This window comes from Heteronotia binoei, chromosome 7 (assembly GCF_032191835.1).
Source record: "Heteronotia binoei isolate CCM8104 ecotype False Entrance Well chromosome 7, APGP_CSIRO_Hbin_v1, whole genome shotgun sequence".
NCBI lineage: Eukaryota > Metazoa > Chordata > Lepidosauria > Squamata > Gekkonidae > Heteronotia > Heteronotia binoei.
Window position 1 is genome coordinate 28,743,396 of NC_083229.1, and position 13,484 is coordinate 28,756,879.

A 13,484-nucleotide genomic window follows, 5' to 3' on the forward strand; every position below is an offset into this window, starting at 1 on the left:
CATTTTTTTGTTGTTGCTGCTGTTTAACATCACACATTTCAATAAAGTAATAAAAAAATTGCTTCAGGGAACTGGCAAGATCAGCAGGGGCCCTTTCCCCCCTTCGTCAAAATGGAATAGTGAAATTAAGAGCTTGGACTCCATTTGTTAAAAGGCACGAACGCTAAAGTTCAAAAAGTTAGAAGTGTTACTGGGGGGGGGAGGAGGAGAAGCCGTGGCATTTTGCGCACCTCATCCATCAATGTAAGATAAATAGTAATGAAAATCAGCAGTGCCTATTAAGTACAATTGAACTTGACCTCATTATGGGTAGTGTGGTTTTTATACTATCAATTGTTGCCAGCCTACAGACAAAACTCCTATGTTGGTTTGTCCTAACTCTACAGATCATGTGACTAACGTTTGACCTTCTTGTTCCCCCTCCCCCTTCCCCTTTTTCAGAGACGTAGAGGCTCGGGTGTTTTTTGTGCCAATTGCCTGACCACAAAGACCTCTCTCTGGCGAAAGAATGCAAATGGAGGATACGTATGCAACGCGTGTGGTCTCTACCAGAAGCTTCACTCGGTAGGAAGAACTTACTCATTTTTATACAGGAAAGGTTTCAGGCAGCTCGGCTGAAGTTGGGCAGCTGCGGCTAATTTCCTAACAGCGTTTTCGCTGCGGTCACTCTGGGATCAGATGTGATTCATTATGGAAGATGCTGATACACCGTAGAGAGGAGACTTATGTTGGAGATTGCCAATGAGGCATTAATTATTTTGATACAAAATAAAGCATGAAACGGGGACTGCCCCTCCCTCACCAGCCTCTCGCAGAAGCCCAATAGAAGTTCACAAAATTGAATGAAAACTCTCATTTTCATGATGAACAGGAACATTAGTTTCTTACAAAATGAAGAGTATAGGAAAAGTTACTACTTATTTAAATAGACTCAGGTTTTTGATAAGCTTCAAATGTAATGATTTAGAGGTACTTTTATAAATCAGTATTTTTATTATCAGTGCTATTAAAAAAACAAAAACAAAAAACACTCACCATTATATGTGGCTAAGAGGCTGTTTCTGAATATTTGGTATTATCTTCTGGAGGGGGCAATCCCACTCAACCCCCTAACAAGTTGCCAACCCCTAAAGATCAAATCCAGAATAGTTCCCTTGTATTGATTGGATCAGTTTACACATGCCCATGTATGATTGGATCAGTTTACATATGTATAAAATCAATTTACACATGCACATATATGACGTATGAGTTCTCTCTGAATGTGTGAACGATCTCCCTTGGAAGTCCACTGTGTTTGTGATGCCATCTGGTGATATGAAAGCTTTTGAGCATGGTGATTAGCACTATGTATGAACAACCCAACAAAATGCCTGATATTTCCAGTATCAGATTGGATCAGCAACATCCTGTACCACAAAAGGCATTTGTGTATTTCCCAATTCCAATATTTCACGCCCAGTAAATACAGGAAGTATCTGTAATTGGGTCAGGAGGCCTTTCTGTACACGGCATGTTAGGAATTTGAACTTTAAAGGACCACTGTTTCAGTGGATGGTAGACCCGAGTCATTAAAACCAGGGCTTTTCTGTAGCAGGAACTTGTTTGCATATTAGGTCACACACCCCTGATATAGCCAATCTTCCAAGAGCTTACAGGGCTCTTATTACAGGGCCTGCTGTAAGCTCCAGGAGGATTGGCTACATCAGGGAGCTGTGGCCTAATATGCAAAGGAGAGCCTGCTACAAAAAAAAAGCCCTGATTAAAACAATGGCCCTTTAAATGGCTGATGTGCCAAAAATGCACACCCTTCATCTCCCTCACAGCGCTTAGTGCCTCAAAGCACTTTAAAAATTATGTTTTAATTTTATTTTTGTAATTTAGGAAAGGGCATCATTATTGTTTTCACTCAGTTTGGGGAGTGTTGATATTTTTTTCTGATATTAATTAAAATGGAATTTTTTTCCCTGAGACAGTTTTCCAATACAATATCAATAATCTGAATATTTAATGAAAACAATAGCTGTGCTCTTCCTGACTTACCGATACAGAATTAAAATGATATATATTTTATAGTGTTCATGCCTAATTGTGATTAATCTGTGACATCCCATTCACCCGTGCAAGTTTTCTCTTACGTCAGATATGGGACATTGCTACAGTTCATGCTTTCAATCCATTCCATCAGTACTGCAAGCTTGTCACACAACTGCATGTAGAACACCCATCTTTTTTGTGTTTTGCTTGCATCATCAACATGCATGCAACTGCACTGGGGTGTGGCAGTTGAGCCTTGAAGTCAGCACATCTGACATGAAAACTTAGTGCTGTGGTGATTTATTTATTTGGGTATTTATACGCCACTTTTCTCTCCAATGGAGACACCAAGTGGCCTACAGCATTGTTCTCCTCTCTGCCGTTTTATCTTCACAACAACACCAATGGCTGAGTGAGGGTAGGTTGGACTGAGAGCAGTTGTTCCAAAGTCAACCAGCAGGCTTCCATGGCAGAGTGGTGATTTGAACCTGGGTCTTCCAGATCTTTTTCCGACACTTTTAACCACCATGCCTTGCTGATTGAGATCCGTTGCTCGACAGCTTTTTGCTATAGCCTGCTAATTCAAGATCTTCATGGATTTTCTAAGCCCAAACAAGGTATTGGGATAAAGTATGAGTCCAGTGGCACCTTTAAGACCAACAAAGTTTAATTCTGGGTATAAGTTTTCATGTGCATGCACACTTCATCACACTTCATCTGATGAAGTATGCATGCACACAAAACCTTATACCCAGAATTAAACTTTGTTGGTCTTAAAGGTGCCACTGCACTAGTACAATGTCCTGTTGCTTCAGACCACATGGCTACCCACCTGGAGGTATTGGGATGTGCAACGACTGCTAACCTGCACCTTCAACCCACATGTTCCCACTAACATTTAATTTTTAAAAATATGCATGGGATGATAACTCTGCTGTCTGAGTTCTCTGTACTTCCTAAGCAGCAGCCAATTAAGTGAGACAGGGAAAATGGGAATGTTGATGTTCCATTACATGTCATTGGGGCTTTTTTGGTAGAAAAACCCCAACAGGAACTCATTTGCATATTAGGCCACACCCCCTGACCTAACCGTTATTTTACACAGGACTTCTTTTTAGGGGGAAAAACAGCAGGAACTTGTTTGCATATTAGACCACACACCCTTGATGCCAAGGCAGCCAGAACTGTGTTCCTGCTTACAAGAAGCTCTGCATGTCATCTAGACATTACTGAAGAGATGGAGGTCCAGATAGCAGTGTTCCAAATATTTGGTTTTCCAAATATTTGGTCTTAACCTTTCTGCTCAGCAATTTCATGGAATGCCCACGAGTTCTTGTATTGTGAGAAAGGGAGAAAAGTATTTCTTTCTCTACTTTCTCCATCCCATGCATTATCTTGTAGACCTCTATCATGTCACCCCGCAGGCGACGTTTCTTCAAGCTAAAGAGCCCCAAGCGTTTCAACCTTTCTTCATAGGGAAAGTGTTCCAGCCCTTTAATCATTCTAGTTGCCCTTTTCTGGACTTTCTCCAATGCTATAATATCCTTTTTGAGGTGCGGTGACCAGAACTGCACACAGTTGGACTTGGATTCCAAACTTTCAGCTTCTGTGGAATTTTGTGTTGTTCATTCATTATATGATAGAGGGTTGTATGTGCAATAGATTGTCCATAGACTGAAGGCTGATTTCTGCTTCTTATGCAAGACTGTTGTTTTTGAAAAGACATGCTTTTAATTTCATGTAATTTTATGCTTTGGTAGTTTTTATCCCATTGCTACAAGATAGTGAATATATTATAGCTACAAAAATAATTTCCTTTTTTTGAGATTAAAAAAAAAACCTCATAAAACATAGGAAGCAATCTATATAAATGGATGCTGGCAAAACTGCTAATTGGTAATAAGTTGTAAAACCTTTTATTTCATTAGTACAGAGCTAAGATAATGCCTTTTTTAGCTGCAATATTGGAATGTAGCAATGAGATGTCATTTGATGTAAGCTGACGTTAATGAGTTTAATTTAGCTTTGCCCAATCAAAGGCCACTGGTATAATTAAACCTTTACCCTGCTAGGCAGTGACAACTGAAAACAGAGAAGCAAAACATAAGAGTTTAGTTTTGTGATCATTATTTGTCGCCGTTGTTTTTGACACAGATATGCAAACAGAGGGAAATTTTGGCTCCTCAATACCAGGGCTTCTTATGCCGGTAAAGAAGTGTATACTACAGAAGATGCCCACACTGTTCATGCGTAGGCTGATTCCATTTGTCCCAAACAAACTATTATCAGTGAACTCAAGGGGCAGTGGCTCAGTGGTAGAGTATCTGCTGAGTGTGCAGGAAGTCCCAGGTTCAGTCCCCAACATCTTCAATAAGGATCAGGTTATAAGGGATGTGACAAACTGCAGACCTAAGAAGAGCTGCTGGCTATTTGAATAGATAATGCCAGCTTTGATAGACCTGGGATCTGATTCAGTGTAATGCAGCTTCATGTACTCATGTGTAGCCAGGGCTTTTTTTGTATATTAGGCCACACACCCCTGATGTAGCCTTTGTATATTAGGCCACACACCCCTGATGTAGCCAATCCTCCAAGAGCTTACAGGGCTCTTAGTACAGGGCTTACTGAAAGCTCTAGGAGGATTGCCTATATCAGAGGTTTGTGACCTACGGTAATATGCAAAGGAATTTCTGCTACAAAAAAAGTCCTGTGTGTAGTTGTCACATCTAGTGTAGGCCATGAGAGATCATGTTGATAAGGGGCCGTGGCTCAGTGGTAGAGTCTCTACTTTGCATGAAGAAGGTTCCAAATTCAATTAATGGCACCTCCAGTTAAAAGGATCAGGAAGCAGGTGTTACAAAAGACCTTTGCCTGAGTCCCTGGAGAGCTGCTGCCAATATGAATAGACAGTACTGACTTTGATGGACCAGTGGTCTGATTCAGTATAAGGCAGCTTGAAGTCCATGGGCTGATGTGGCTCTTTCCTTCATGTGCTCAATCAACAGTGAAAGTCCTGAATTAGGAAGTCTTCAATTTAAGCACATGATGGTGTGACATCCATTGTGGATGCTTGATATCTATCTGTCTGTCTGTCTGTCTGTCTGTCTGTCTAGCTATCTATCTATCTTCTTCATCAGCATCATCATCATCTATCATATATAAAATTTATGTATTTTTGTGTTGCCTTTCCATGCAACTAGGGTCCCCCAAGTTAGAGAACATGAAAACGTTTGAACGTTAAAACAGCATTCAAAATAATATATAAAATATATTCAATAAAAACCATATACACATATCAAGGTTTTGAAAAATTGAGGTTTATTCCCCTGACTGACAAATAAAGATTCTGAACCAGAATCAGTCCTCATAAATAATTGTTTATAACCATGGAATTTCTTCACCATTGAATGGATAGATAAATGCATAACATGAGGATGTCATAGTATCTGAGTACCTTTTGCCTGTGATCGGAGACATTAGTGAGCATCAAAAACACCAGCGATCCAGGGAGCTGATATTTTCCTGTTCCTCTGCTTAGAAGTAATCAAGTATTACTGACTTCCTTTTTTCCTTTTAAGAGTTAAGGGTCAAATCTCATTTAACTATATTCACTCCCTTATTCATTGTTTGCTCTGACTTGAATAGCCCAGGTTATAGCCTGATCTTATCAGATCTCAGAAGCTAGGAGAGTCGGCCCTGGCTAGTATTTGGATGGAAGACCTCCAAGGAATACCAGGGTCATGATGCTGAGGCTGGCAATGGCAAACCAACTCTGAACATCTCTTGCCTTGAAAACCCTACGAGTTCACTTTGAGTCAGTTGCAACTTAACAGCACTTTCCACCACTATGCATTGCTCATGCACCATATCAAATATGTAGGTACTTTTCAGCACACTGTCTTTTAAATACATGACGGAGGCAAGCAGACCCAATGAGAGTCAGTCTTCAGCATTCATAAGAACATAAGAACATAAGAGAAGCCATGTTAGATCAGGCCAATGGCCCATCCAGTCCAACATTCTGTGTCACACAGCGGCCAATGTGGCTAATAGCCACTGATGGACCTCTGCTCCATATTTTTATCTAACCCCTTCTTGAAGGTGGCTATGCTTGTGGACGCCACCACCTCCTGTGGCAGTGAATTCCACATGTTAATCACCCTTTGGGTGAAGAAGTACTTCCTTTTATCCGTTTTAACCTGTCTGCTCAGCAATTTCATCGAATGCCCACGAGTTCTTGTATTGTGAGAAAGGGAGAAAAGTACTTCTTTCTCTACTTTCTCCATCCCATGCATTATCTTGTAAACTTCTATCATGTCACCCCTCAGTCGACGTTTCTCCAAGCTAAAGAGCCCTAAGCGTTTCAACCTTTCTTCATAGGGAAGGTGTTCCAGCCCTTTAATCATTTTAGTTGCCCTTTTCTGAACTTTCTCCAATGCTATAATATCCTTTTTGAGGTGCGGCGACCAGAACTGCACACAGTACTCCAAATGAGATCGCACCATCGATTTATACAGAGGCATTATGATACTGGCTGATTTGTTTTCAATTCCCTTCCTAATAATTCCCAGCATGGCGTTGGCCTTTTTTATTGCAAACGCACACTGTCTTGACATTTTCAGTGAATTATCTACCATGACCCCAAGATCTCTCTCTTGGTCTGTCTCTGCCAGTTCACACCCCATCAACTTGTATTTGTAGCTGGGATTCTTGGCCCCAATGTGCATTACTTTGCACTTGGCCACATTGAACCGCATCTGCCACGTTGACGCCCACTCACCCAGCCTCAACAGATCCCTTTGGAGTTCCTCACAATCCTCTCTGGTTCTCACCACCCTGAACAATTTAGTGTCATCCGCAAATTTGGCCACTTCACTGCTCACTCCCAACTCTAAATCATTTATGAACAAGTTAAAGAGGATGGGACCCAGTACCGAGCCCTGCGGCACCCCACTGCTTACCGTCCTCCACTGCGAAGACTGCCCATTTATACTCACTCTCTGCTTCCTATTACTCAGCCAGTTTTTGATCCACAAGAGGACCTGTCCTTTTACTCCATGACTCTCAAGCTTTCTAAGGAGCCTTTGATGAGGAACTTTATCAAAAGCTTTCTGGAAGTCAAGGTAAACAACATCTATCGGGTCTCCTTTGTCCACATGTTTGTTCACCCCCTCAAAGAAATGTAACAGGTTAGTGAGGCAAGATCTTCCCTTGCAGAACCCATGCTGAGTCTTCCTCAATAACCCGTGTTCATCAATGTGCCTACTCATTCTGTCCTTGATAATGGTTTCTACCAACTTTCCCGGTATTGAAGTCAGACTGACTGGCCTGTAATTTCCCGGATCTCCTCTGGAACCCTTTTTAAAGATGGGGGTGACATTTGCTACCTTCCAGTCCTCAGGAACGGAGGCAGATTTCAATGAAAGATTACAGATTTTTGTTAGAAGATCCACAAGTTCAACTTTGAGTTCTTTCAGAACTCTCGGATGTATGCCATCCGGACCCGGTGACTTATTAGTTTTTAATTTGTCTATTAGTTGTAGGACCTCCTCTTTTGTCACCTCAATCTGACTCAGGTCTTTCAACACCCCTTCCAATATTAGTGGTTCTGGGGCGGGCAAACACTTCTCATCTTCCACGGTGAAGACGGAGGCAAAAAATGCATTCAGCTTCTCAGCCATTTCCCCATCCTCCTTCAGTAATCCTTTTACCCCATGGTCATCCAAGGGCCCCACTGCTTCCCTGGCTGGTTTCCTACTTCTAATATATTTGAAGAAAGTTTTATTGTTGGTCTTTATGTTTTTTGCAATATGCTCCTCATAGTCCCTTTTTGCCTGCCTGATCACAGTCTTGCATTTGATTTGCCACTGCCTGTGTTCCCTTTTATTAATCTCACTTAATTCGAAAGGAGTGACATTTTTTGGAGGACAAAAAAGACTGGCAGCTGCTCCCGCAAAATGTTGCTTAATGTAGCACCAGGGATTTTAAAATATTTGTGGTGGAAAAGCCCTCGTTTCTGATGCAGTGGTCCCAATGCCTCGATCACATTACCCTCTCCCACGGCTGCTCGTGAGGAAGCTGCATTTCTGTCTATTGCCTTTTTTCCAAGTAGGTAATGGCTTTCCCTTTCCTATTTTATTCTTACAACAAGCTTAAGGTGAAGGTTAGGTTGAGAGCATGTGATTGGCCCAAGGTCACCCAGTGAGCTCCATGGCAGAGTAGGAAATTGAAACCGGGCTTTTCAGATCCTAGTCCAACCCTTCATCTGCTGCCCTACCCTGGCTCTTGCAGCCGTTGTAATCACACTGAGGAAGAAGTCTCCACTTCTTATTAAAGATCTAAATCAAAGGGAATATTTCCTCTGATTTAGATTTTTAATAGAAAGTTAGAGCTTAACAAGCTAAGTGGCAATTAATGGCATGGGTGATTCAGCTCCGGGGAGAGAAAGAAGCAGGAAGGGGGAGGTGAAGAAGCCAGGTCAAGTAAATCAATAGATCCATAAAAGAGATTATAGTCAGGCGGACTTTGCTGGCTCTGTTAATGTTAATTCCAAGTTGCTAATATGCATGAATCATGGTTTTAAAAAAACACACACCTCTGAAAACAGAATGAAGAGTTCCAGCAACATTCCATAATTGTTTCCATGGAAGTACTGATGGTCAAGTTGGTCTGGACTTAAAGACTGTAACTAATTTGTATTTTTAGTCAACGTGAGATGGCTGCGTTTGTCATGGCTGGCGTATTGGTTTCTCAAGGGCACATGTCTTGCAACCAATGGAGAGAAAGAACTAGACAAAATGCTGGTAGCAGCAAGGCAGGTCTAAAGTCTGTTTGACCGGAGCACTTTGTTTTATGCAATGCTATGCATTTTGCTTTAGTCATTAAACATCTCTGTGCCCCATGCAAAATAGGTTGTGGGTTAACTGGCAATAAGTGCTGCAATCATCAAAATCCATTGTGCTAATGTAGAACCAAAAGAATTGGGGCTTCTGATGCTGAGGATCCCTGGTCACTACTGAAATAATGAGAAATTGTGTGTGCTCAAGCCATCCTTGAAGGCATTGGGTAATTTTCAAGGTTATTAGGGTAAAGATGTTCAGTCTAATGCTTTGATGCCGATTAAAGCAATTCAACGAGAGATTGCTTGGGGTGTGTGTTTGTGTTTTAATTACTTAAAATTAAGAAGTTCGCTTCCATTGCTAGGCTTGACCTGAGGAGGCTATTCTGTAAGATTGTCCATTGAAACATCTCCAGAGTCTAGACTATAACTTGGGGTTTTGTATAGGCTGTTCTGCAAAGCTTTGCTGAAAGTTGCTCTCTCATTGATTGTGATGTTGTTGTGTTTCATATGCAGACTCCCAGGCCTTTAAACATCATTAAGCAGAACAACGGTGAGCAGATCATTAGGAGACGAACGAGAAAGCGCTTTAACCCAGAGGCCCTTCAGGCTGAACAGCCAAACAAACAGCAGAGGGGGAGCAGCGAGGAACAAGTCAATGGCAGTCCGCTAGATAGGAGGTCAGAGGATCATTCGACAGAAGGTCACCAGAGAGAAATTCAGCTTCCCAGCCTGAGTAAATATGAAGCCCTGGGTTCATTGACTAAAAGCCATTCTTCTCCGCAGTCAATATTGGTCAGCCAAACTGCTCTGGATATTCACAAAAGGATGCAACCTTTGCACATTCAGATAAAAAGTCCTCAGGAAAGTACCGGAGACCCAGGCAATAGTTCCTCCGTATCAGAAGGAAAAGGAAGCTCAGAGAGAGGCAGTCCGATAGAGAAATACATGAGACCCGCAAAGCACCCGAACTATTCGCCACCCGGAAGTCCCATTGAAAAGTATCAGTACCCGCTCTTTGGGCTTCCACTTGTACACAATGACTTTCAAAGTGAAGCTGACTGGCTGAGATTCTGGAGTAAATATAAGCTGTCCGTTCCTGGGAACCCACACTACTTGAGTCATGTGCCTGGCCTACCAAATCCTTGCCAAAACTATGTGCCTTATCCCACCTTTAATCTGCCTCCTCATTTTTCAGCTGTCGGATCCGACAATGACATTCCTCTCGATTTGGCGATAAAGCATTCCAGACCTGGGCCAACTGCAAACGGTGCCTCCAAGGAGAAAGCTAAGGCACCCCCAAATGTAAAAAATGAAGGTCCCTTGAATGTAGTGAAAACGGAAAAAGTTGACCGAAGTACTCAAGACGAACTGTCAACCAAGTGTGTGCACTGTGGCATTGTCTTTCTGGATGAAGTGATGTATGCCTTGCATATGAGTTGCCATGGTGACAGTGGACCTTTCCAGTGCAGCATATGCCAATATTTTTGCACGGACAAGTATGACTTCACAACTCACATCCAGAGGGGCCTACATAGGAACAATGCACAAGCTGAAACGAATGGCAAACCTAAAGAGTAAAACAAACAAACAAACAAACCTTAGCACTTAGCACAATTAAACAGAAATAGGTTTCCTTGATGGGAATTCAATAGCTTGTAATGTCTTATTAAGCACTTCATATAGCAAGCATGCCTTATCCAGTATACAATCCTCCATTCTCCTCCCCCCCCCCTTTTCCTTTCTTTAAATGAAAAAAAAAGTTAACTAAGAGGGAAAAGCAAAATGGATGGCAGCTGGAAGGGGGGGCAGGTATAATCACTTGGGACCTGTCCCACCAAAACTATACAGAAGACACTATATCAGGGCAAGTATCTTTGACAAACTTAACCAGACAACTAATGCTTTTGTTCTTGTGCAAGAAACGCAGCTGGCTAGAATGCAAAGATGTGTAATGCTGACGCAGGTGTACAGTAACATATGCATACTGTATAGCGAAATGGACTTGTTAAAATAAACTGATGTCCAGAAATCTAGTAGTATTTTTTTATTATTTGGGTTCACTTTGGCCTTATTAGAATGTGCCATGGCATTGTCATTTCCACCATCTGGAGGCAGTATTTTTCTCCAGATGTGCCTCGTGCTAAGCTCCTATTTGATCGCTTGACCTTGTGGTCAACCTCTGTTCTCCTCCGTCTTTGCATGTCTAGAGCAACGATAGATTGAACAATTTAAAACTCTGCTGAACCAGGAACGACAATGAGAGCATTTAAGACTATAAAGGCCACTCTGTACTGTTCCTTCCCTCCCCTCCCAGTGTGGAGAGGAAAAGAAAATTAAAATTAAAAAAAAAAAAGAACTCAGGAAAGACAGAAATGAAAGGAGTTAGGTCTAAAAAACCCCCTGTATATGTGCAGAGAAGACCTTCACCTTTCCAGTCTGCCTCATAAGCTTAGAAGGATGTGGGAGGGCCCCTTAAATGGAGATTGTGCTAGAGTTCAGCACAAAGAAAGACCTGGGGTCGCAAACCACATCTCAGGGGATTCTGGGTAATATGCTTTGGCCAAACTATAAGTTGGCGGAGTACTGTTCTGTAGAGAAGAGCTCCGTCTGATGTCTCCAATAGGGAAGCTACTTTACAAACTTGATTCGCATAGTATTAATTTTTTTTTTTAATTAGCTGCTTTCTCGATTTCGCTTCCGAGTGGGAGTGTATGATTGATCTCCCAGAAGGCCTTTGGTTATTTATATGCATTGGTCAATCTCTTTGCTAGGCTTCATGCCAGCTTTTGCTAAGGTAGTATGGAAGATGCCTTCATAGCCATTTTCTTATTTTTAATACTTAAAAAAAAGCTTTTGTAAAACTATTTCATGAAGGGAACGCTCCTCAGCATAACTGCTCAGGGAAATAGGGCTAAAAAACTAAATATTCAGTCATTGGCTCAAGGTGCTGTTAGCTATGCCTCCTATAGATGCTACAAGGATCAACAAGAAATGGACTTCGATATTTTTTTTTCCCGTTTCTCTTGGCCCAGCCAGTAGTTTTTTTTTTTATTATTATTATTATTATTTTTACGAAGGTTGATGTACAAGAGATATTACAAGCTACTGGATGTTCTGTCAGATTAACTTATTTCATTTAAGAAGTTGGGAGAACAAATAGGAAAAAAAAGAACTTATTTTTCTAGTAAATATTAATGTATTACATTTCAAATAATGGTGCCTGACATATTGAATAATTATTTTCTACAGTGTACGTATGCAACAAAGATATTCCATCATGCGTAAGATGCAGCGCTGGCTCAGCCTCGCTCTGTTTACATTTGCAAATGTAGCAAACAAGGTAATGAAGCAACTTTCTATTGCAGTAGGTATCTCTCTCTTGGTGTGTGTGTGTGTGTGTGTATGTGTGTGTGCGCGCGTGCATTAAAAATTGTAAACGGTAACATGAAATGAATGGACTTTGTTGATATTAATGGTATCGGGGGGAAGAAGCAGAAAGAAGGAAATGAAAATATTTTTATGTCTACTTAGGAGGGAGAAAAAGGGTAGCACTGTTCATTCCAAGTACTTTTTTTTTTGTATTCTTGAGCTCTTAACTCACATTGTTATGCTTAAAATGATAAACATATATCCTCTTTTTATTGCTTTGTCTATGTTTCAGAGGAAACATTTCAGAGATTATGTTGAGAGGTGCCATCTGACTGCTTGGCACTGTTTTGTTTTGTTTTTTTTTAATTGCATCCTTGTAGTAACATTGCACTCCCACTCTTTGTCCATATTACACAGTCGCTTCATGTGTTACTGTTGTGTTGCATTGGAGTGGGGGGGGGGGAGGCTTGTTTCTTTATGTTGCATCACAGGGTCTTCGTCTCTTGAGGTTGGAGAGGACAACTGGTTCCTGAGCGTTGCAGCGAACAAAGTTGGAAATGTCTGCCCCATATGCCGTTCTCCCCTTTCGCTTTTTTATGTTTTGAAATGTCCTAAGGAAAATGTATAAGGTCTAGATTCCCCCCCCCCACTCCAGTTCAGCAGATGTCGCTTAAGAGCCCTGTTCTGATCTCCCTTACAACATTGCCTTCTTCAAATAGCCATGTAATGAAAGCTAAAACAGTACTAAAGAGGTCATGGCGTTTAATATAGATCAGATGCATCATTTGCTGATCTAGAAAACGTTATGATTAAAATACACATGGCCAGGGAGGAGGAGGAAGAGAGAACCAAGTTTAGGGCCATATCTGTATCAGAGTCAGAGAGAGTGTAAAACTGAGACTGATTTCTCACACCCTATGCTGCTCTGACGTTCCTCTTTTCAGCACGGCATCCTTCCAATTTCCCGCTATCTGTCCCAGGGCTTCAGCCTGCGACGCCATTTTTGCATGGCAAAGAGAAACCTCTGAAACCCAGTTTCTGTTTGCCATGGAAAAATGGCAACGCAGGCTGAACCCCCGGGGCAGATAGTGGGAAATTGGAAGGATGCCACGCTGAAAAGAGGAACGTCAGAGCGGCGTAGGGTGAGTGCGGAATTGGTCTGAGAAGAGCTGGCTTGAACACCAGGGTCCCTTCCCCCTCCCCCCTCCCTGCCCGCCTTCGGTAAAGAAAATAAGAA

The 13,484-nt window shown here is 41.7% G+C and overlaps 1 protein-coding gene across 8 annotated transcripts in view; it reads left to right on the forward strand.

The window, feature by feature from the left end:
• TRPS1 (transcriptional repressor GATA binding 1) overlaps window positions 1-12,669 on the forward strand; it is a 302,065-nt gene extending 289,396 nt beyond the window's left edge. For all 8 annotated transcript variants that reach the window (XM_060243298.1, XM_060243294.1, XM_060243295.1 and 5 more), the window contains 2 exons: window positions 442-564; window positions 9,392-12,669. In XM_060243298.1, coding sequence (XP_060099281.1) covers window positions 442-564; window positions 9,392-10,456 — 1,188 coding nt within the window. In that variant the 3' untranslated portion in view covers window positions 10,457-12,669. The remainder of the gene's footprint in view (window positions 1-441; window positions 565-9,391) is intronic.
• The last annotated feature ends 815 nt before the right edge of the window (window positions 12,670-13,484 follow it).